The sequence below is a fragment of the Pteropus vampyrus genome, unplaced genomic scaffold, assembly GCF_000151845.1.
Source record: "Pteropus vampyrus isolate Shadow unplaced genomic scaffold, Pvam_2.0 Scaffold4, whole genome shotgun sequence".
Taxonomy (NCBI): Eukaryota; Metazoa; Chordata; class Mammalia; order Chiroptera; family Pteropodidae; genus Pteropus; species Pteropus vampyrus.
The window spans coordinates 13,269,865-13,293,857 of record NW_011888785.1 but is presented as its reverse complement, the minus strand read 5'-3'; the positions used below and the strand labels follow the sequence as shown (position 1 = coordinate 13,293,857).

Genomic DNA, 23,993 nt, shown 5'->3' with positions numbered 1-23,993 from the left:
GTGCTGAGGTAACAGACACATAATTTTCAGGTGTGACAACATTCTCAAGGATTTTAAGATGTTTGTACACGTCATTTGCTAGAGGAGAACTGAATAAGCAAGAGTAAAAGGAGAGTTGGGGTGTTAAGTTTATATTTACCGAGAAAGTCATATATAGAAGGGGAAACATGAAGTCTGACTATGCGTATGTCTAATGGCTTCGCTTAAGGAGCAGTGCCTAAAGTTGTGCACTCTATTTTCCGGGCACATGAATTGGAGTCTGAGTGAGTACTGGAGTTCTGATGACTCGTGAGGTCATCCTGCTCTCTTGTTTTCTGAACAAGACAAGGCAAGGCAACCATAAGCTCACATGTGCTCAGGGAACACGTTTCAGGGAAAGTACTTTTGGGGTCATATACTGTTACATTACTTAATACCTGACAAGTGACATGACAATTTCATTCATTTCATCAGAAAGGACTTTATTGGCAAATTAGGTTTTCAAGTATTCCAAGACTGATTTGATATCTTCCTCTCGAAAAAGATTTACATATTGTATCTGTTCCCAGTTAAACAGCGCTTTCATCCCTCATGATGTGCTAATTTAAGGTCAGCGTTCATTGTTCAGATGAGATCACTGTGACCCATTCAGTGTGGCAAGCAGTTAAGTGATGGGCTCACCATGGCATGGGTGCAAATTGGCCTGTTAGAGTTTACAATAAAGAGCTTTATGGAACACAGTGCCAATCAGCAATTTCCCTTTGTACTGAGAGGCAACTGTACTTCCTTGCAACACTGTACCATTTTCTGCATAAACCAGTGTGACTTTGGGTTCTTCTGTTAAAATATTCTCGATTCGGAGCACCTATCAAAGAAATAACATTAGGTTAATTTTTTTTTTTTAAGTCATTTAAAATATAACTTTAAACGTGCAGTCATTTCTCCATAAGAAGCAACCTTCAGGTAAATCGTGTTTTGTTCCAAAATGACTATAAGACACCTGTTTCCTCACTGGCGTAATGACAGGTTTTGATCAGGTGATCTTAAGCCGTGGTGGTGACACATAGGCCTACAGAGGTGAGGCAAGAAATATAAATGAGTAGCACAGTCTGGGTGGGAGATTAGAGAGCAGTAGGGACGATGGCGGGGGGCGGGGCTGTTACTCAGTAATAGTCAATTTATTTCCATGGTGAAATTCAGGATAGTTTTCATGTATTTTCAGATAAACTAAGAATTTGGATGTTTATGTTTAATTCTTGTTTTTAAATGTGTCAATCAAAAGAAAAGTATGGCCTCAAAAAGAACTTATCTCTGTACCACACTCAACCATTCTGCTGAACTTATGGTTCCAACTCTTAGTATATAAAATTTTATAATTTCAGTTTTCATCATTTAGTTGAGCAGAAATACGATTGTATCATTAACAACAGTGTAGTAGTATGTTAGGCTGGCTAATAGCCAATATTTAACTATTTTGGCTGATAAAATGGCAATTTCACGTGATTCATCCTACTATAAAGAGCACACTGTAAGTGTGGAATCCAGGGTCATGGTTCGGAGCTTCTATTTACCATTTGTTTCTCATCTGTAGAACGAGATGAGTGAGACTAGATTAAGTTCCCTTTTAACTTTAACTTTCTATTCTTCTTAAGCTTTAGAATAAAATATAATGACTTAAAGAAAGGATACCTACACATGAAAACACCAAATATTGCAGACTAGGAAGGCCAGTGCCTGGATATTAAAGGGTTAGTGGGAGCATTTAAAATGAACTTTTTAAAACAACTGGCACCGAAGACAGATGTTTTGAAAATTGTCATAGCTTTAAAATGTAGCAGTTTCTTAACGGGAAATAGTTGATGGTGAATCTTAAGTAAATGAACCTCTTTTAATAAAACTAAATCACTCTTCCATAGAGCGGTGCATTAGATAATGGACTTTTTGCTATTCTTTACCAGATCCATCATCACAATATTTTTTCCAGAACAGCCAACCAAGTCCATGCTATAGCAAATGACTCACATTCACCAAGTGAGCTAAACAAGCAAAAACAAATTAGAATCTAACATTATTCTGTGTTCCAAACAGTGAACACACCATGGACTACATTTCTTCAATTCTATTAAACATACCATATAGCATTCCTAACAGCTAAGAACTAGCAAAAGCCACGAAAGATTGCCATTCACCATAATCGCAATTATCCTAAAATTAAAGATATGAAATGCCATGATGTAATTGGAAATACGCATTTGGTGGTTCTTTTTTTAGGAATATAAAATATTTTTTTTCTGTTTTGGGGCCAGGGTGTGTGAGACTGAAAACTAAGCCTTAAAAAGAATACATAGCAGTAGACTATATCAAAAATATCACATATTAGATGTAAATAATGAGCATAATTAATACATACTGAAAACTCAAAAGAGGAAACCCCAGGTAAATCATAGCAAAAGTTCGAATGCCTCGTCAAAGTGAGTTTCGAATTCTTATTTGCACTGCTAAAATAGTTCAATGAGTGAAGACCGTAGACACACATAGGGTCTTTGGGTACTATAGCTAAGATGGAAGAAAAGGTCTTTTAATCCAGAATAATTCCAGCAAGTGATTTATCTTCCTATAAGAAGATTAGGGGATGGCCATTTGTGCTTCAAGACTGGTCCACTGCATTAACTTTTACATATACTGAGACACAGGAAGGGAGAGCTGAATAGGAAGGCAAGTGACAAACAAATGATGAGACCATAGGAATGTGGTATGCATTATATTTTTTAAACTATTATAATTCCCAAGTTAGAGAAATTCAATCTGTAAAGACATGGAGCCCAGTAGTCTAGTGCTGGTTATCCTCACCCAGCCTCCCAGGTCCACTCTCTACTCTGCCCAAGTGTGCACAAAGGCTGACTTTGAGAGCCTCCTTGCTCTCCAGCTCCCGGTTAGGGTGACCGAGCAGCAGTGGGGTTTGGGAGGACTGATGGGGAGGCTAGTTACTTATTCTTCAAGCATCCTCCCTGTGGTTCCCTGATGGTTGGCTACATCCCTCAATCAGAGGCCAGCTTTCTCTCAGAAGACCCTTCTCCACACACAGCTCTTCTTGTTCTAGCTTCTGGTAACCATTTCCTGACCCCTTGCCAGCCCTGGGGTACCACGTTATCCCCTGTTGATTTCCCGACATTCTGCCCGCACCTTTGTATATAGTGTCCTTATGAAATCTTCTCAATTTAAATGTACCATCTATCTCCTGCCCAAACTGGCTCAAATGCCTCCCAAATTCAAATTCTTTTTTATATCTGATCATTTGGATCATCTATCCATGCCCCACATTTTATTTGCCCATATAATTGAGATTTAAGTCTTCAACTGAAAAACATCTGGCAATAAAGTCTCTGATCTGATTCATTTTTCAAACTAACCTCTGATGGAAGAGGCTTCTTTGCATCATAGTGGAAGATTTTCATGCCATCGGGATGGCATGCAACCCAAAGGTCCCCTGTCACAGGATCCACGGATATGTTATCCACCAGTGTATTTAAGACAATGGACTTCCAAATTAAAAACAAGAAGAAAAGACAGAAAGTTAAAAAACAAATTGAGAGATGGTAGAGCAATATGTCAGACAAAACTATTGTCTTGTCCCGGTGACCACACTGCTGGTTCCAGAGACACAACAATTCTGCCCATTTTGGTAGCACTCAGGGAATTCCTCTAGCTTTCCACCCATGTGGGTATTTTTTCAGTTTCCACAACAGAGGAGGGAAAGAGAAGATACAGAAAGCCAAAAAAAGACTATTAAAAGTTACATGAAATCATTTGAATTAATATCTGTGCATGCACCTAAAACTGAAGGAAAAAAAAGTTTTAAGTGCAGCATAAAATAGTTGGTTTTCAAAATGACACGTGCAAATGATATTTTTATAAGCATTCAGAAAACAACCAGGAAATGTAGATAGATTCATTTCTGATGAGAACAGGCTCTTCTTTAGTGGCTAATCATAGGCTATGCAGCCAGAGGACAAATGATCACCCAGGGTCTAATTTTTGCCTTGGATTGGGAAGAAGTTTCTTCTTTAGTTTCCTGATGTTATTCAATTCCCTGTTCTTCTGCTGTTTATTTTCTAAATATAAGTTGCAAGCATGTGATGACTGCACGAATTGCTGTCGAGGCTTTGTACCAGGATCATAAATAATACCAAGGATTCTTAATTCCACCGTTCATCACCTTGGGTGCTCTCTACTGGAGAGAAATCACATCTATTTGCTTACTTCTCACTCTCAGTTGGAGAAGCAGTGTCTACCATGTACCTCAAACAGAGGCCAGCTATACCTTGGCGCCTAGAGACCCTGTAATAACTAACTGTGACTCATTGCAAAGGCCAGAACATGGGTAGGGAACTGTAGGGAGCCAATGCTGCCATATGCTTCCTACTCAAAATGAGAGCCATCCCCAACATCCATGAAGGGACTAGACGGCTCAAGCACTGTGACAGAGCCTCCTTTTCATCTTCGTGAGGAGCTATCAGTCCTTCTTACCCTGGAAACAGGCAAGGCTGGCCAAAGAAAGTGGCTGGCCAAGCACGCTCTGTTCAAAATCAGCTCCAGGCCTTCTCTACCCACCAAGCCCGCATCTATGACAGTGTCAGACGTTCTACTCTGATACGATAATTTCTTTAGGTGAGGGAAATGTTTGTTTCGGGGCTCTACTATTATCGCTGGAAGAGATAATAGCCAACTGGTGAATTCTCTGGCAGGTGAGATCCGGCAGAGATGAGAGTTGGGGTGAGAGTGAGATAAGGACACAGAAGCCCGGGGTCCCATTCGTTCACTATGCAACTCCTGAGCTCCTACCATGTGCTCTGCAAGGAGCACAGCAGCTGGAGGGAACGCAGTAAGCAGCAGACCCGGTTCCTGCCAAGGAAATGCTGATGGCTCAGCCGGGAGCCTGGGCTGGGCTCTTGCCATGCAAATCTGTAATTCCTAGCAATTCCAACTCACCGCAGTGCACACACATGCCACGTTTCACACTTCCACAAAGCCTACTGGAAAATTTTACGTTCTTGGTCAAGGAGACTTCATAAATTATTCTCTTTGGGAAAAACTCTGTTAATAAATATCTCAAGTTTTAGAGATCTGAAACTCACTGAAGTGGGACTAATTCATTGGCCTCCTTGGATTTTTTTTGGGGGGGGGGGAAGGGGCGGAATATATTATTCTTATTGTGATAAAATACACATAATATGAAATTTGTCAATTTAACCAATTTTAAGTGTACAATTCAGTGGCACTAAGTACATTCACAATGTTAAAAAAACATCAGCACTATCCATTTCCAGAACCTTTGGTCATCTCAAACAGAAACTCTGCCCAATAGCTCCCCATTCCTCCCTCCCCCAGCCCCTGGTAACCTCTGTTCCACTTTCTGTCTGTGGATTTGCCTATTCTATGTACCTCATATATGTGGAATGCTATGATATTTGTCCCGTTGTGCCTAGCTTATTTCACTTAGTGTAATGTCTTCAAGGAGGCTTATCTGTGTTGTAGCATTATTAGTACTTCATCCCTTTTTAAGGCTGAATGATATTCCATCGTATGTATAGACCATACTTTGACAGAACATAAACCCCTACACATCTCATCGAAAATTTTAAGGTCCGTCTGAGTTCATCACATTTCTTGGCACTCCAGATATTAATTAACTGACTTAGTTAATATGATTCTTCAAAAGGAGGAATAACATTACAGTCATGGAGGTAGTCTAAACTGAGTTATTATGTCAGGAGATAGACATGATCTGATGCCAAAAGTGGGAGCCAAACCTGAAATCAGCCTTATCCTCAATCTCACCTTGGCAGGAGCAGCGCTTCAGTATTTGTGTTTTGAATGTATTTTGGATTGGGTTCTGTCCTTACAAAATTCTTTACCTTTCAATTTACAGAAGTATATATTGCTATCACCATAGCTTGTTTTTATACTCTCAGCCAGTATGAGTGTGGAAATTCCATTTTACCTCAGCTAATACCAAACTGTCTCTGCCAATGATTTTTAATGTCAAACGTAATGTTACATTTGATGTTGCTTCAAGGTAATTTTCTCAGAGTGAAGCCCCTGGTGACAGTACCTAGGATATGCTGACGGGAACAGTCATCCAGTGCCTGGTGAAAGGATTTCATGCTGTTGGCGGTTACGGCAATGTCTTGTTGTTTTTTGAGCAGGGGGCTACTTTCATGATTCAGCTCACTCTTGCTTTCTCTTTCCTCTCTTTCGTGTTTTTATTTTGACCCAAACCTTCAATCCGGATCAGAATTGGTAAGAGTAGGAGAGGAACCCCTGAAGCGTACCTAGCTTCATCATATTAATTTCTCAAGTATTTGTTGAGTGCCTTCTAGGTTTTGGAAACTCTTGTGAAGTTTACACCCTAGTGGGAGGGGCAGACAATAGAGAAGATAAATAAAATATATAGTATGTTAGTAATAAACGCTAAAGGGAAAATAAAACTGTGGGGGCAGGGAGAGCAGAGTTGCAAGTGTAGATTAGGTAGCCAGGAGAGGCCTCGCTGAGGTGACATTTTAGTAAAATCTGAAAGGATATGAAGTGACAGCCATGGAGATCTGGTGAAAGATTGCCTGAGCAGAGGGAACAGTGCCCCATCCTGACACAGGGTGGTGCCAGACAAATTCCAGGAATATGCAGGCAGGAGAGGCTGAGTAGAGGGGCAAGGGCTCAAGATAAAATGATGGGCTGCCAGGGCACACAGTGGCCGTCATGAGGACTTAGGCTTTATAAACAGTGGAGAGCATTGTCATGTTGAATACAAGTCGAGGCTATTTCTTGGCTGTTCCATCAACACAGAGGGAAAAATGGGGAAGAGAGGAAGAGAAAGAGAGGGAGAGAGAGAAGAAAGGAAGCGTGGGAGGGAGAGGGGAAAGAAATGAGCAGGGAAAGGAAGAAGGAAGGGAGAGAAGGAGAGAGGAAAGGTAGAAGGAGAGAGGAAGTAAAAGGAAGGGAAGGGAAGGAAGGAAGGAAGGAAGGAAGGAAGGAAGGAAGGAAGGAAGGAAGGAAGGGAAGAAGGAGAGAGGAAGTAAAAGGAAGGGAAGGGAAGGAAGGAAGAGGCAAGAAGGAAGGAAGGAAGGAAGGAAGGAACGAAGGAACGAATGAAGGAAGGAAGGAACGAAGGAACGAAGGAACGAAGGAAGAGAGGAAGGAAGGAAGGAAGAAAGGCAAGAAGGAAGGAAGGAAGGAAGGAAGGAACGAAGGAACGAATGAAGGAAGAGAGGAAGGAAGGAAGGAATGAAGGAAGGAAGAGAGGAAGGGAAATCTAGGAACACAATGCCAAGTTTAAAATTCACTAGAGCAGAATCAAAGTTTCTTGGTGAGATGTGTGGTCTGCTGCTTGCCACTCCACAGCTGAGTATAAGTGAACAACAAACACATACGATGATGATGATTCTTCATAAAGGAGTGAAAAATTGGTTCTCACCCAGTCCAATTAGACAAGTCTTTTCTCCTCACTTTTAATTTCACAAATCAATTAGAACCTAATTATCACTCTGTAAACTTATAGTGTTAATCAGTCTTACCTTCAATAAAGTTAAAGTCCAATTAGCATGCTTTTCATACACTCTAATCTTATGACTCAGCATCTCAGCTATATAGATGTACCTTCAAAGAAAAAAGAGCTACATCAAAGCACTTGAAGTGATGTGATTCAAAAGTTGACAGTAAAGTTGTAATAACTCTTTCTAGGGAAGAACTTTGCTTAGAGACTGAAAAATAGAACCCATCTCATTTTCCAAAGAACATAAAATTCTGAAAGAACTAATGAGTTTACAGTGCACAAAGGAATTTTAATCATGAAGTTATTTCTAAGGAACCTAGCTGGCCCTGATCAGCAGGGAAGGAACTTAGCCCTAACATCAACTTTTACTAACCAGGAGCAAAATGCATTACAGTGATTCTCTTAGTTTGTCAATAAAGTGGCAAGCCCCAGGTTCTGCATTTCAGAAGATAGTGAGTTCTCTTGAGCAGGCTGCAGGAAAGCTCTTTTAACAATCAGCTCCTTGTTTTAAGCCAGAGGAAGTGTGAGAGAATATAAGATGCTTAGCCTGGGTCTAAGTGATGCCTTCCTCCTTTCTTTCCTGACCCTGTGGATTTAGTATTTTGCACAAAGTACAAGGCCATGCCCATCATAAAGACCTGCGGTCAGGAGAAATGACTCCTTGATTATCTTCTATTTTTGAAGACTGGGGATGATAAGAATAATTGAAAGCTGTCCAAGTGTCTTGCCCTAAATGTTACTAACCCTCTGGAATCTGTGGTGATGAAAGATGAGGAAGGGTATAGATGGATGAAGACATAGATTTTGTATATATAACAATGTTGACCAAAGTATGGTCACCAGAATAATGCTGGTCTGTCAATCATTTGTTTCGGGGTGACCACCAGATAGTAAAGTAAATCAACTACATCACTAAGCACATTACTTAGTTAAGTTGACTTTTTCCCCCATTGTAACACCTTTTTGATGAAGAAAGCAGTGCTTTGATTTATATTTTGGTGCAAGCTTTTTATCTTGTCATAAACCAGCACTACTGATATAAACCTACATACAAAAAATCTCATTATACACTAAAAAAATCTTCTCTCAAAGCAAAGCTATTTAGTAATTAAATGCTTATCACAGTATTATTCAGTAATACTAAATGCTTATTCACCCTCTTGAAATGTACTTTTCCCTCAAAAAATAGAAATTTAAAAATATGTCTTCACAAAATAGAACATTCTAATTCGATAAATTTTACCCCTTGAAAAATTAAGATATTTTACATCTTTCCTAATTTTTTTTTACTAGGATAATATGTTAAAATATACCACATTATTTAGAAGGGAATATGTTCTAAAAAATATCTAATGAGAATCTGGGAAAATGCGTGACATTTTTAAAAAGTTTCCATACTTGCCGTCGGGTGAAAGGTTGATTCCATTAGCAAAATCGAATCCATCTGCCACCACTTTGACTTCATTTGGGCTATAGTAAACAATATATGACCACGCTAAACCCAGATACCTTTCCCAGAATTTCAGGTAGAGGTTGACAAAATAGTGATCATTTGTGGCATAAAAGTGCTCAGGTCCCACAGCAACAATATCATTCAAACTGCAATTCAAACACACATATATGATATATACAGTTATATATGATGTATATATATATATATATATATACAGCTATATAAAGATGAAGATATTGTGCATTCCAGGATTATGTCTTGGCATTCATTAATATTTATTCCTAAAATCAATATGTGAGATGGAGCCTTCACTCTAGCCTAACTCTTATGGCAGAGAATTAATATGAAATCAGTCCCACCTATACAATCTTCAAAGACAATAATTACTTTCAGAAACCCTAAGCAGTTATTATAGCAATATAACATAAAAGTCTATTAACTGTGTCTTAAAAATAGTGCTATGGTTTGTGTGCGCGCACACACACGTGTGTGTGTGTGTGTGTGTGAGTGCACGCACACGCACGCACATGCACACAGATATACTACATTCAGTAGCATCAAAGTAGGCCAGGAATCATTATCAAGGCAAAATTTACTTATGCTCACATAGCACTTACTCTCATATAGAACAGCCCCAGGCATTATTAGGTAGTGGAAAAAATGCCTGCAACTTGTATTGTAGTTAAAGCTCTGCTACTATTAGCTGTCCGATTTATGAAAAAGCCAATCATTTCACACGTTTCCTTATCTGTAAAAGGAGATGAGATGAACTGGTCTATCTTTCAGCTTTAGAGTCACTTCCAGCCTTAAAGTTTTATGATTCTAAACTGAGTAAACTGTCCATGAACAAGAACGCCCAGAAATAGGGTGCTTCGGCTTTTTTCTTTTTGATTTTGATTCTCTCTCTGTTATTGAAAAATCTAAGATATATGAGTCTATTTTTCTGCTTTAATAGGTACAACAGCGAACACATAAGTGAGTCATTCTTTGCTGATTGAGGTGACAGAAGTTCCCTGGGGCCATTATCTAGGAGAGAATTATCTCTGCTCTATTGTGGAGGGCATAATGGCCTGCAGATCAGCTCTGACACTGCTCTGGGCTCCTGGGCAAGTTAGATAAGCGTGCAAAGCCTCAGTTTTCTCATCTGTAAAGAAAGGTTAAATGATTCTCCCAAAGTCATACAGCTCTTTAGTATAAGACTAAGGATCAGAATCTTAATTTGTGGAGTTGCAATGGAAATTACAATGCCTGTTGTGTGCTTTGCAGGGACCCTGCCACAGCCCAAACCGTCAATCAATGGTAGCTACTATAGCTACATGAGAAAGAAGGTCTCAGGATTTATGATTAGTCTGCACAGGCTCCAGGCATAAAACTGCAACCTGGGGTTTTTCCCCCCTCTCTTTTTAAAAAGGAAATTTCTGAAATTAGTGTGCTTTACAATCATTTCCTGTTTTTCATACAAAGGAGCAGAGCAGAATGGTTTAGAGTAATAGCTTGGAAACCTGATGGACTCCATTTGAATCCTGACATTGCTTGCTATTGTCTGTGGGGCTACATTATGTCACTAAACTCTGAACTTCAGTTTTCTCTCTATACTCTGAAAGGCTGGGGTAAGAATAAAATGAAATAATGAATGTAAAAACCTTGGCACCATGCCTGACACATAGTAAATGACCAATAATAACCATTATGTTACTAATAATAAGATGCTTAAACTATAATAGATTAGTAATTCAAATATAAATGCTGGAAACGATATAAACAACCATCACAGACAAGCAGAAAATACACATGGCTAATTCTTGGGTTGAGAGAGCAGAATTTTAGTTAATATGATTACTTTCAGTTTGGTTCCACATTGCCAAAGACCAATAGTTTTGCAATCGGCCCAGAAAAAAAAATACATTAACCCTAGGAAATTGGACAAGTCTGAGATTTCTAAGATTAGATAGTGAAACAAATAAAATAAGTTTTTACTATTTTATAGTGGCTCAGAGCACCAGTTCCAGACTCAAGCTACATGAATTACAATTCTAGCTGTACCATTTACTGATAATGTTATCTGGGGTAAGTGAAATACTCCAGGCCTCAATTTCTTTTAATCCAAAATGGTATAATAATACAACATAATTAAGATGATATTTTTTAAAAGTTAATAAAATAATCTGTTTAAATTGGTTATTGCAGCACCTAACTTATAGTTAAAGCTCATTAAGTTTATTATTACTATTATTAGCCCAGCTACTCCATTCTATACACTTTTCCCTGACTTAGATCTTGGCATTTGTCACATTCTCAGTATCCTCATTCTCTTTCCAAAGTATATTTGTGGAATGAATGTATAAGTACACTCTCCCATCAAAAGCTGTTCTGTGAACCTTCGTTTAATTCTTCCTAGGGATGCAGAAGATCTGGGCCACAGTTCCTACTCTTAGGTATGTATGTGTTTCTAATTCATAGAAACGTGTAAGATTCTGTTTCTTTCGATAGAAAAATAAAAATAAATTAGTAACAAATAAATAAGTTCTAGATGTGGAATTCATCTATGAAACTGGTTTGGGTTTGAAATAATGTCTGTTTTCAGAAAAAAAAAAAAAAAGCAGAGGTTTTTTTCTTTGTAAAGGCTCAAAAGGACATTTAAAGGCCACAAGTTCTAAGGCAGCGTCCAGCCAGCCTAGAAAATGAGGACCAAAGAGAATGTCTTCTCTGCAGACCTTGAGTCCTCAAAAGTTACTACAGAAGAACATTTGGAGCAGTTTGCAGTCATTACCAAGGAGAGTTGAACAGTCATTATCTCCCCCACTCCCAGTCAGAAGGAAAAACTAAAAGTGGATTAATGATCACCAGTATTAAAGAGAAATAGAAACATGATATATCTCAGTACTTAGGCAGAAGTTTGTGTCTGATGGTTTTCAGGTGCAAAAGTGATTTTTCTTCTTGAAATTTAAACAACTCGACAGTGGACTGCAAATCTGGATGGTTCACCACCATCAAGTACACAGTATTATCTGAGAAGAGATTAAAAACAAAAATTGAAACATTAACTGAGCTCTCAGCTGTCAGCCCTGTCTTCAAAAAGTAATTTCAACTCACCTCCAACTAGTACTTAGGGTATCAGGCAGATGGAATATTTTCATCTCTTTGTAGAGAGAAGCATTTGTGATTGCTCCAAAGAAAAATGGCTAAAGGAAGAACCAGTGACGGTCTCAAAAAACTCCAGACTCCACAGGGGGAAAACTATCCTCAACTTAAGAATGAGCAGTGCTTGACACTAAAACTCTAAAGAGCTTGTTGATTGCAAATGATATCAGTGAGGTGTGGAGTTGAGATAAAAGAGATAAAAGAGGTGGGAAACACTAATATGAGAAGGTGTGCTCAGGTATAATTTACTAAGTATATGATGATGAACGCCATTAAAAAACAACAACAACAAAAAACCCCACCTGAGTATCAAAGGGAAGATTTCTTGAGTCAGTGTGAGTTTGGGACATGAAGGAGACCAGTCTAAGTGGTGAAGAAGGTGTGATCAGAGTTAGCAAGTGAAATTAGATTATAGTCTTTTCCCTAAGAAGCAGTTAGTCTTTGGAAACCTTGGGCTTGACCAAATTGGTGTTTAAAGAAAAACAATGCAAAGTTAAATAGGTTGAGCTGAAGCTATTTGAGCAGAGAAGCCAGCTAGGAGATTCTCCATTCAACAAACAAGTATTTAATTTGTTTTAGTTGGTGTTAAGTGATACGAAGGAAAAAATAAAATAGAATAAAGAAAGGTATAAAGAGTAATAAAATTTTCTTCACAGGAGTCAAGGAAGTTCTCTCTGATATTAAAGCAAAAACCTAAATGAAATAGGAGACCAAACCATGTGAATACCTAGTGAAAAAGCATTCCAGGCTAAGGGAAGAGTGTGTGCAAAGGGCCTGAGGCAGGAGCTCTCTTGGCACATTCACTTAATAGTGATGTTGTAGTGGAGTAGAGTGAGTGACAGAAAGAGTGGAGTGCTGAAGCCATAGAGATAGAGACCTCATGTCAGTCTTGTTAGGTTTAAGGGTAAGGATCCAGGCTCTACTCATGGGAGATTTGAGTCAAGGAATAACATGACCTGAGGCTACCCAAGTAATCCAGGCATGTGGAGAGAAGAGACTAAACCAGGAAGAAAGGCAGAAAGAGATATGAGAGGCATTTGACATGAAATATCCAAAGCCCCTGATGATGGTTGAGGAATGAGGGAGTCAGAAATCAAGCATAAACAAGGATTAAAACCCAGATTCATGTTTTACACAACAGAGTCTACTTCCTGGAATTTGTCCTAAGGAAATATTCACAGGATAAATATGTACAAGAATGATTATTTTAGCATTCATTGTTTGCAATAAGCTTAAAGGTGGAAATAGACTGAATCAACAGATAAACTATATTATAGTACTCCCATATGGACAAATCCTAGACAACCATTGAAAAGTAGTTCTAAATGCACTGTCACAAAAAGAGGTCTATGATGTAGTGTTTAATCCAAAAGCAACTTATTTTCTGTAATATTTATGTAATATTTCCCCATTTTCATGTAAAAGAATATATACGCACCCAACAATATATTTCTTTGCACTTAAAAATATTTTTAAAAGAAAATGTAATGTTGCTAAATGCATAAAGAGATTATTGAAAAGGAAAAATATATCCTATATTATATATAAAAGAAGGGAAGTTATGTGGGGTAGAAGAGAAAATAAAAGGATGGAAAATCAGTTTTCGATAGTTTGAGTATAAAGTAGTTATAGGAGAAGAACCCAATGGAAGTATCTAGAAACCTAAAGGAATAGAACTGAAGAGCTGATTTAAAAAAAAAAAAAAAAAACCATCGGGGGGTGTTCTAGAAAATAGGCACAGTTCTCGTTGTGACATGTTTGAACTTTCTGAAATGAAGGAAAAAAGTGGGAAGCAAAAGACTAGTCCTTTGTGGAATGCTCAGAGATTTTTGAAATATGTGACAAAACAATGAGCAGGAGAGAAAACCCACAGTAGGATCAGAACTAGGATAGATAAGTGTATTGGAATAACAGGGAGGAAGAGCAATTCACTTAAAAGGGAAAGAGGTCAACAAAATAAAATGAGGTGGAGGAAGGAAGGAAGAAAGGAAAGAAGAGAGGAAGGGAGGGAGGGAGGGAAGAAGGGTGGAGGAGAAGAGAGGCGAGGGCAAGAAAAAAGGGGAGGAAAGAAGAAAAGCAGAAGGGCTGGAAGAGAGAGAGATTTGTTAATAAGGGCATTAGCGATGACTTCCAAGGCAGCAGTTGTAGCCACCGCATGGATATGTTCTGGAAGAAGGACTGAAGAAAAGATCGTCTGATGAGGCCATGGGTATAGACATGATCCTTATATTTTTGTCACCCGAAGGACTTTTAACAAGTATTGTCACCCAGGTCCCCCTCAAACCAACTGAATCTTTTGGAAATGTGGCCTGGGCATCAGGTTTTTCAAAACTCCCCATGTGCTTTTGTATGCAATTGGAGTTAACAATTAATGTAGAGACCAAGGAAATAACTGCAAAAAGACAGGAAGAAATGGGATGAAGGCATATGGGATGGGGGCAACATATTAAAATGTGGAGAAACAGTTTTAAGACAAAACACAGGAACCAGAGGACAGGGAGCCGTTGAAGGTGATGGGACTGAGAGAAAGCTCACCACGGTGACTTTAGTTAGTGGATCTACAGGTTGCAGATGCCTTACGTTAGAAAAATCTATTCCTGTAAATGCCTGGATCTGTAAAGTGGTTTAAAATGAGAAAACCAATGATATTGAGGCTGAATATTATTACTACAGTAATTACAGAGATAATGTGAATGTTGGTAGTATTTTTAAAAAGTTAGGTGCTTTACAAATGTTAAATATTTTAACATTCTTAAACATTTAGATAATAAAAATATTATATTTAATTAACATAGGGATAAGTTTAAAATTCAGAATAAGAACATGATTTATGGTTATACTTTAGTTGGATATAAAGAAATATTCATACATTAACATTTCTTTGGTTTTTTTTTAATTTGGTTTTGTTTTTAATAAACATTAAATATTGTTACCTTCATCTGTGAATGTGCTAATCCCATGAGGGTTAAAAGAAGACAAATTGAATGTATTTCCAATGATCCTCAATTCTAACACTGTTGGATCTTCTTCATTCATGTCCACCAGCAGTATTTTTCCAGGCTTATTGGTATCAAAGTACTTAAATCCTGCATATTTTAACCCCTTATAAATAATGAAGGAGAAAAAAATAGGTACATTACAAATACTTTGAATGCTGATGGAGGTGGTAGATTAGACACTGGTTCACTCTGTCCACTTCATGCCACATGACCACATGGGAAGCCTCTTAACTGGCTTGTGCAGTAGGCCCATGGGAGCTCTAGAAGCCCCACATGCTCCACCAAGCAATCTCAACACAATGCACAGGCACCAGCAGCGAAGCCATATGTGTCTACCAACTCATGAGAAAGATCAAAAATGGAAAAACAGACCAGAGGCACGTTTACTAATGGGTTTCAATGATATAAGCAAGGAATACAAAGAGAACATTGGTTATGGTTTTTAGACTGTCCCCGGGCAGGTTCCTTGGAAGCATCTCGGGCACCGAAGTTTGGAGGAAGTCTAGTGAGCCATGGAACTACTCTTTATCCTTCAATTAGAACGCAGCTCTTATTTGTTTTAGACATTTGGGTCCCTTATAAGACTTTGCTTAAAATATGTGTTCTGTTTCTTTAAAAAAGGTTTGCAAGACATTGTTGTAGAGAATGGCTAGTCCTCCATCTCCGTAAGAGAAAACAAGACTAAATAAATTACAACAGCAAAGGGTTTTCAATGTCTGGATGACTTGTATACAGGATCCTATCAACTCTGTTATCTTAGATTGTCAACCGCTTTTATTTGGAGCCATATTATTGCCACAGGAGTTTGCATGCAGGAGAGTTTACACAAACATGGTAGCTTCTCTCTTCAAAGTTTGGAAATTATGGAATGACCTATCAGCAATTTTAAATTGAAGGTCTTATTCTGAGAAGTGTAAAAAAAAAAAAGTAAAAATCTAAATGACATGTGAGGTGATATATATATATAAACATACACTCAATTCAACAAATATTTGAGTACACTACTTAAGTGCTTCAAGGGATAGACAGCTGAATTCCAGGAAGCCATTCTTTAACCCATCGAGATCGCAAATTGCTACAATACAAGATAAGATGAGTTCAATGTACATAGAAGAATATAAATATGCAGAGAATACATACGATGGTAATTATAACACCAGTACATGCAGTTTGTTTTTTGAACCATATGACTTTATTTTATTTGAACTTAAGTATTTGTATATAGAAGGCTTAAATAAAAAACTTAAGCTATTGGTTCTAGAAAACGCTTTAGTGAAAGGAAACACTTACAGCACTAATGAAAACCAGTCCATTAGGAAGTATCTCCAAGTCTTCAGACCCATCTTCTGCCAGAAAAGAGAAGAGTTAGCACCGCTTGTTTCACACTATTTCAGGAAGCTAGCAGTCCTTTTCTTAATCACTGCTAACTTGAAACTGGGGCTACATATTTAGCTTTCTTTGATAGGTTCAGAATAATTAATTTTTTCATTTATTTATTCCAATTAAATAATGTGATTGTATAAAAATTAAGACATTAATATAATGAAGTACAATTAAAATTTACACTTAATATATTTGTATTAAATTGATGGACTAGAACTTTTTCCTCAGAGTCTGAAATCTCTTATATAAAGTTCATGGAAATTCACGAAATGTACAAAAGGTATGATAATTTGAAAATACCTTGCTGTTTTTTTTTTAAAGACAGAATAAACTACCAAGGAATATTGATACTTAACAGTTTCAATTCAAACAAACTCTGAAACCATATCGGAAATGTAACTAAGTTCTAAAAACTTCAGTTAAAATGGGAATATGTTTCATATGCAGAGATGCATTTATTATTAATTATAAATATCGCTAAATACCACCAGTTAGTGATACTTTAAGTACATGTAAATTTTTAATATTTCAATCCGTCTAGAGGCAAATGAGATTTTTGATTTTTGTATTGATACTCTTAGTGGAGATGATTGTTTTTCAAATATCCAGTGATACTTAATAACAATATCACATTTGTCTTCTAGAAAAAAATTACACTATAAGCTACCTAACTAAGCTTATCGATGCTAACTAAATAAGTCATCTGGTCTAGCCTTTCTAACTTTAGGGCAACTGAAATAAATAATTCTAAACAAACAAACAAACAAAATAACAAAAGTATGGATCTCAAACAAGTTGTCCTCAAATAACAAAGCTGGTTGGTTGAAATCAAATGTGGACTAGAGTCCTGTGATACTATCTGTTGGTTGCCTACCACCTGCTATTCCCCCGCCCTATTATCCATGCTGACAAGGCCCGCCTCCCACAATGGAGGCCCAATAATGACTTTCCCAGCTTCCTTTGCAGCTAGGGCACCAGCCCGTTGTCTAGCTCTGACTAATGAGATCTAAAGAAAAATCTGCTGAGAGCTTCTGGGAAAATTTTCCTCGCCGATATTAAAAGACAGATTCATGAGGAGAAGGTTTGCGTAATTGCAAAGATGTGTGAGGGGTTTTAAAAATTTGCCCTTTACTCCCTTTTTCTCCTTCTGTCTCTCCTCTATCATCTTGTGAAGTTATATTACTATAAAAATCAAACATTGTTCTATTGTTTTTGCTAAGCTGACCAAACAAGAACATAACTCAAAAACTATCAACACCTTGGCAATATGTTAGTGAAGTCAAAAGTCAAGTAATTTATTTAAAATTAACTACTGACTTAATAATACTCTTCTGGTTCATAGTTTTATTTTTGAATAAAATTAAGCAGGTGTATTAATCAAATAAATAGCAACATAATACTGAAAGTTCAAATGAGATATCTCCTCCTTTACACACTTACCTATTTCTTTAATGAAATTACAGTTAGGAAGTTCTACTGGCTTTACTTCTCGAAAAGCATTAAGTCGTGTTCTGGAGGAGAAAAAGGAATAAAACACAAAAACTAGTCAGAAATTATAATTAGGTTGCAAAGGTAAGTTGCCAATAAAGTTCTCCGTAATTGCACTTCGCTTGGGTTTTAACCCAGGGTTAATGGTCTCTGGAATTCTAGCAGGCAAGTAGATTTACCAGGCACAATATTTAGTACTTATTTAGCAGAGATGGATAGATACACAAAGAAGATACATAATGTCTTCTCCAGGGTTCTATACACTTTGGCAGGAGCAGAAACTGTTTCATCAGCTGCGTAAGGAGTCCTATGTGGAAATTTGGGTTAAATAACAACGCGGTTCCAATTTATTCAATCGATGTTTTAGGGCGGCTGACAGATGAGTCTCCTGCCCATCTGCCTAGTCTGACTCCAAAGCCTGGCCTGAGCATCTGTTTCTGGCTGTGTTAGTTGAAAAAATGCAGGTGAGCTTAAAAGGATTTATGACTTCAGAAAATCATACCCAAGGCCAGCATTTAAAAAAGCATTTCACACAAATACACCCAAAAGCAAGTTATTAAATCTGAGTGCATCAGCATCAAGGGGAACACTTGAGTGAAGGACAAAGGAAAAAAGAACAGATGTAAGAAGGAAGCACCAGCAGGCTGCCAGAGCAGAGCAAAGCTATAGATGAGGCATTTGAAACAAATGGACCACAACATTAGCACAGCCTAGAGATTTAAACAATAAACACTATTTTGATAACTAATGATGCAATATAATACACCGTCATAGTCGCAGTGAGCAGCAACAATTATCTGAGAATCCCTGGAAGTCTTATTTGGTTAAGATAGACAGGCCGAGAAATTCTTAACTTGCACTACTGAAAATTAAGTCTAACAGAAGGAGGAAGATAGACAAGAGGGGAGTGGACACTTTGGCTAAAATTCTTACCAACATGGCACAAAACGATAGGAATTTGGGGGCAATTGGTCTCTTGTCATCCATTCAGGAAAAAAAAAAAATGTAGCCTGTTCCTACTACCACGCCCGTGGCTATCAATTCCACCTTCTAAGAAGGTCTGATCCAAAAGTCTAAGAGTAGGATCCAGTAATTAGCTTTATTAAGCACCACAATGCATCCTGATGCATGACCAGGGTAGAGAGCCACCAGTCTGGGTACCAGCTATCCAGATATGAGGAAGGCCTCTGATATGGGCCTCTCGACATAATCTCTGCCCTTCTCTCCATCAGCTGGATTCATGATTTTCTCTGGGACTCAGGGACTTTCTCTCGAAAATGGAAATAAAGGCACTTTACTGATCCTCCAGGATCTTTTGATCTGGTTTTAACAGGTGTGATGCAGGAGTGAAAGTTTTAGAGAAGTGCATACAAATCCCCTGGGGAGCAGGTTAAATAATGCTAATTCTGATTCGATAGTGTGGGTCATCACCTAAGATTCTTCCAGTCCAGAAAGTTCCCAGGTGATGTTCATGCATCTGGTCCATAGCCCTTTGAGTAGCAAGATTTTAGGGCCTTTTGGAAGGTGGGTGCAATTTTCCTCCCTTCCTCTACAGCCATCATCTATTACCGTAATTACCAATCCTCTCAGCCCTGAATTGCTTCTATGCTTGTTCTTCTAGCCCTCTTTCCATTCTAAAACCAGAGGTCCATCTTACTGGCACTTTCCTTTTCCCTTCTCAGTCATTTGATTATAGCCAGAAGTTGGAGGACAGAGGCTCCCTCCGCTCGATGGATCCAGGTGCTGAATGTAAAAACAGTAAGTTCTCACTTACGAACCAGACCCCAGGTCTTCCCACTGCAGCATCCTTATGGCAAAATATCTCCTGTAGATACCCTATCCACACCAGGAAACCACAGGCAAGGCCAACAAAGGAACTCGCAGAGAATGACGTTGTATTCAGCTATGACCATGGTGTGCTTTGGTCCTTCTCAGGAAAATCAGAATCAGGCTTGGGGCCCAGAAACCATTTGCCCTTGACCATTTCTTTGTTTCCGTATATGAGCTTCCGCTTCTGCCCAAGGCTAGGATCTGACTTCTTCAGGTAGAAATCTAAGTGTTGGTGTGAGTCAGTGGTATAGAATTATTCCTTCTCAAACTATCCCAGAGAGTTAGGCAAGATGTTCATGGATGGTACCAAAAAAGGAAGTGGAGGTCATGGGCGAATAAGTCTGTGAAATGATGACTTAAACAAAGCAAAAATCATGTTTTCTTACTTAAAGATTTTTCAAAGCTTTCAATATACCAGAGTGTATTGCCAATCTCTAGAAGGCTAAAATAGACAACCTTCCCCAAATTTATTTGTCTGAGAAACCCATTTTGTTGTGGAGCAGGTTCTGAGACTCGTGTTCCAAGGAACAAATTTGGAAAAAGAGTAATGTTGAATAAAATAAGCTAAGACCTCATATTGAGAGAGAAACTTTTTTGGAGGGGGGTGGCAAAACTATACTTTTACACAAAAACATATACAAGATGCCTACAGTTCCCATTCTTAGAGTAAATTCCCTCCCTCCTGGCAGATCTGTACTCCTGTGGAATACATCTCTGTATGGGACAACTGGGAGAGCATGGGCAGAACAAACCCAGGTATAGATGGAAATGGATAATTCAAAGGAGAAAAAGCCCAGATAGGGGATTGGATGGTTCCATCTCACCTCATTTCTTTTCATCTTAGGATGACATCACAACCCACACATATGGTGGTACAAAATTACACATACATTCTCCTTTGGCAGCAAATAGTATCGTGATTAATAAAAATCTACAAACTGTAATTTTCTCATGATTTAAAACCCCACATCACTCTTTCTTACTTTTTTCTATTTGTGATCTGAAAAATAACCAACAGTTAGAAGAAAAATAAAAACATAGTTTATAAAAACCTATTCTGAATGTAAGCTTCTAATTAGTGCATTATGTTATATAATAATAAAAAAAAAATCCAGAATGTTCAATTTGATATTTAGTAATGTTTTACTTCAAAGTAAATAACAAGGTACTATTGGCTCAATCTTAGGTGAACTCTAGACTTTGAACCTCTGTAAAATGTTACCAGGAGAACTCTACATTTTTAATTCCCTCCCCTTCACATAGTATCTAACACTATATAAAATACTCAAAGAGAAGCAGGGCACTAACGTTCATCGAAGAGTTACTGCGCCGCAGGCACAGTGTTAGTTGCTTTCTATTTACTGAAGTAGCCAATGTTAGAAATGTAAAGGATTTTTCCTAAGATCCCACAATGGAAGGAACATTGCTAAGCTGGAGGGAGAACCCCACACGTCAAATGCCAACTCCCCACTGGAGCTCACGGAACCAGCGCAGAGGGATTTGCTCCCACTTCTGCGCTCCAATGGCCAGGTTTCCGTCTCTCTTCCTATGGCTTCAAATTGGGGAGGTTGGTGCCATGGCCAGGCAGCCACTGTGGAGGCTCCTTTCCCTAATTCACACAATAGCAGCCCCTTCCCACTCTTCCTCCCCAAGTCTCGTTATCTATTCTGAAGAGAGGTTGAGAAGTGAATCTGTAGCCTAGGCACACGGATCTCCATGAAAAATTAATTCTTGTATGCCAAAAGCTTGGCCACTCACACCACCAACGGTCTCCTTACCCCATCTCTCAGACTTCGATCAAGGAGATGTTTTCAGGTGACAAACGAAAATTGGATAAATATTTACGAACCCCCTGCGGGACGTGCCTGCGGATTTTCTGTTAAGAGCCTGGATTCCCCCACTTGGCGGCGAAAGGGTTGGTGCTGTCCTGGGGCCGGCCTAGGTTGGGGAGGCCAGGGGCGGCAGCCCTCACCACAACCTAACTTACTCGTAAGAGGACTGGGGATCCCTGAAGAGTTTCAGTCCCAGCCCCACGAGAGTGAGCACCAGCAGCTTTGCCATGGCCTTGGGCAGACGAGCAATGGATGAGCCGATGCGATGCACAGACCGCGGGGAGATCTGCCTGCCTGCATCCACAAACCAGATCGTGCAGTCCAGGGATCAGCCTTGCCCTGTACCTCCTCAACCCCGGAAATGCAGGACCTCTGCTCACCCCACGGGCCAGTTGCCCCTGACCTTGGGGCCTCGGGGTCAGCGCCTGCCTGCCGCCAAGAACTGCGCGCTCCCCAAGACTTTAAAAAGAGAAAACTAAGAACAGCTGCCTAGACCCGGAAAGAAAGGGAGAACAAGCAGGTCGGAGCAAATGGAGAGCCGTGAGAAAGGAGAGCCAAGCTTTAAAGAACGCTCACTTTGTGCCAGCAAGGTCCTAATCCTTGTCGCTCAGTGGGATTGAGAAACTTGATCACTGTGACTCAGCCAGAAAAGGCACAGAAGGAAGGGAGGGCTGTGATTGGCTAGGATTTAACTTTGTTCTCAGCGGGATACCACTGTCACCTTCAAACATCTGAATATCAAGCTCTCTCTCATTCTCTCAGCACAAACTCGTTTGTGAACACCACTCGGTGTTCATTAATTCTGGCACTAGCTGACATTGACTGAGTACCTGCTGTGTGCCAGAAATCAGTGAAATACATCACTTCTGCATATGTAGTGCTGTGGATGATGCACATATTCATTGGAGAAGAATAAAGCAAGGAAGGGCGATAGCGAGAACTGAGCTATTCCTTAAGGAAGGGGACGCAGGAAGAACAGGAATTAAAGGGTGGGTTGGGGAGTAAACAAGAGAGGCCACTCTCTCCTCCTCTGCCCAAGTTAACTTATTAACTTACCAATTTATTTATTGTATAAATTATAGAATATCCTTTGCAATTTGCTTTCTGACTCTGTGAGATCTTAGGGCAGTGATTCTTAATTTTTTGAAGGAACCCAACCAACTTTGAGACCGATGAATGCAGCAAACTCTTTCCTTGGACTCATACATCCAGAAAACTCTCACATTCGACTCCAGTTGTTTCACTTATCCCTGCTGAAGCCCACGATGACCTGGCCAAACATTAAGAATCCTTATCTAAAAGAAAAGTGAAAACTCTTGAGTAATTAAAGATATTCAATGGGCTATCAATTACTTTGAACTTGTCTGCTCTCTTTGAAACTCTTGCCCTGGGCCTTTACACTTACTCTTTTGTCTGAAATATTTTTTTCCCCCATAACCTCTCTATTCCCCGTTTTGATATGACCAAATCCTACTTGCTCCTTCAGGCATCAGTTTGGAATTTAGTTCGACAGGTAGTGATTCCTAATTCCTAAATACCCTTCTCAGAAGTCTGTTGCAGCATGTTACTTCTTTATTGTTATTACCACTCTATTATTAATACTCTGTTACTTCTCTGTTTTTCTTACTAAACTATTAACTTATACAACAATGCCCTGTTTACTGTTATAGCCCTGATGCCTGGTACAGCACCTAACACAGGCTAAGTGCTCAATAAATATTGCTGAATAAATAAATGGAGAAATGTTTGAAAACCATTATAGGAGCCTCTGGAATACTTTAATATACCATATTTTATTGACCTTAAAATGGCATTAGTGTTAAATACATGATAACTTTATTTTTTTATCTTATTACTTTATTTCATTATTTTATGTATCACTAAGAAAGACAAAAACTATCAATGAAACTGAATTCTAAGAAACTATCAATTATATAATAATTTACTATTTCAGTTGTTAAAATATGTAAAAACAGCATGTTGAGTTCATGAAATATGAAAAACTTAAATTTATGGGAAGCAATGGAGTTTTTTAAAGACACAGTTTCTTTTTATCATCAGCAATTTATAACCTGACACTAAAATAAAAGCTTTTATAGAACACTCAGATATCACCTTGTCCTCCCTCAGTCCTCATGTTCTAAATATTTATTTGTACATGTTCAAATGTGCAATGAATATATTTAGTAAAAAACACATCTGCTAATTCTTTTATTTTCCAACAAAAACCCTAATGCATTGAGTATTCAGTAAAAACTGTCAATGTATGGGCAGAGAGCCAGAGCCAGATTTGCAAAATTTAATTCTGTGCAGGCACAGAAGGGTTGATTTGGTGGCTG

General features: G+C 38.6%; 1 protein-coding gene across 1 annotated transcript; it reads right to left on the bottom strand.

Moving 5' to 3' along the window:
• Positions 1-641: 641 nt before the first annotated feature.
• Positions 642-21,883, bottom strand: PON1 (paraoxonase 1). Its single transcript, XM_011363433.2, has 9 exons — positions 21,810-21,883; positions 17,945-18,015; positions 16,412-16,467; positions 15,056-15,224; positions 11,866-11,989; positions 8,927-9,127; positions 7,551-7,632; positions 3,390-3,518; positions 642-844 (listed from the first exon to the last, which is right to left on the bottom strand). The coding sequence occupies exons 1-9, from the start codon at positions 21,881-21,883 to the stop codon at positions 686-688; spliced, it is 1,065 nt and encodes a 354-aa protein (XP_011361735.1). The 3' UTR covers positions 642-685.
• Between the last annotated feature and the right edge of the window lie 2,110 nt (positions 21,884-23,993).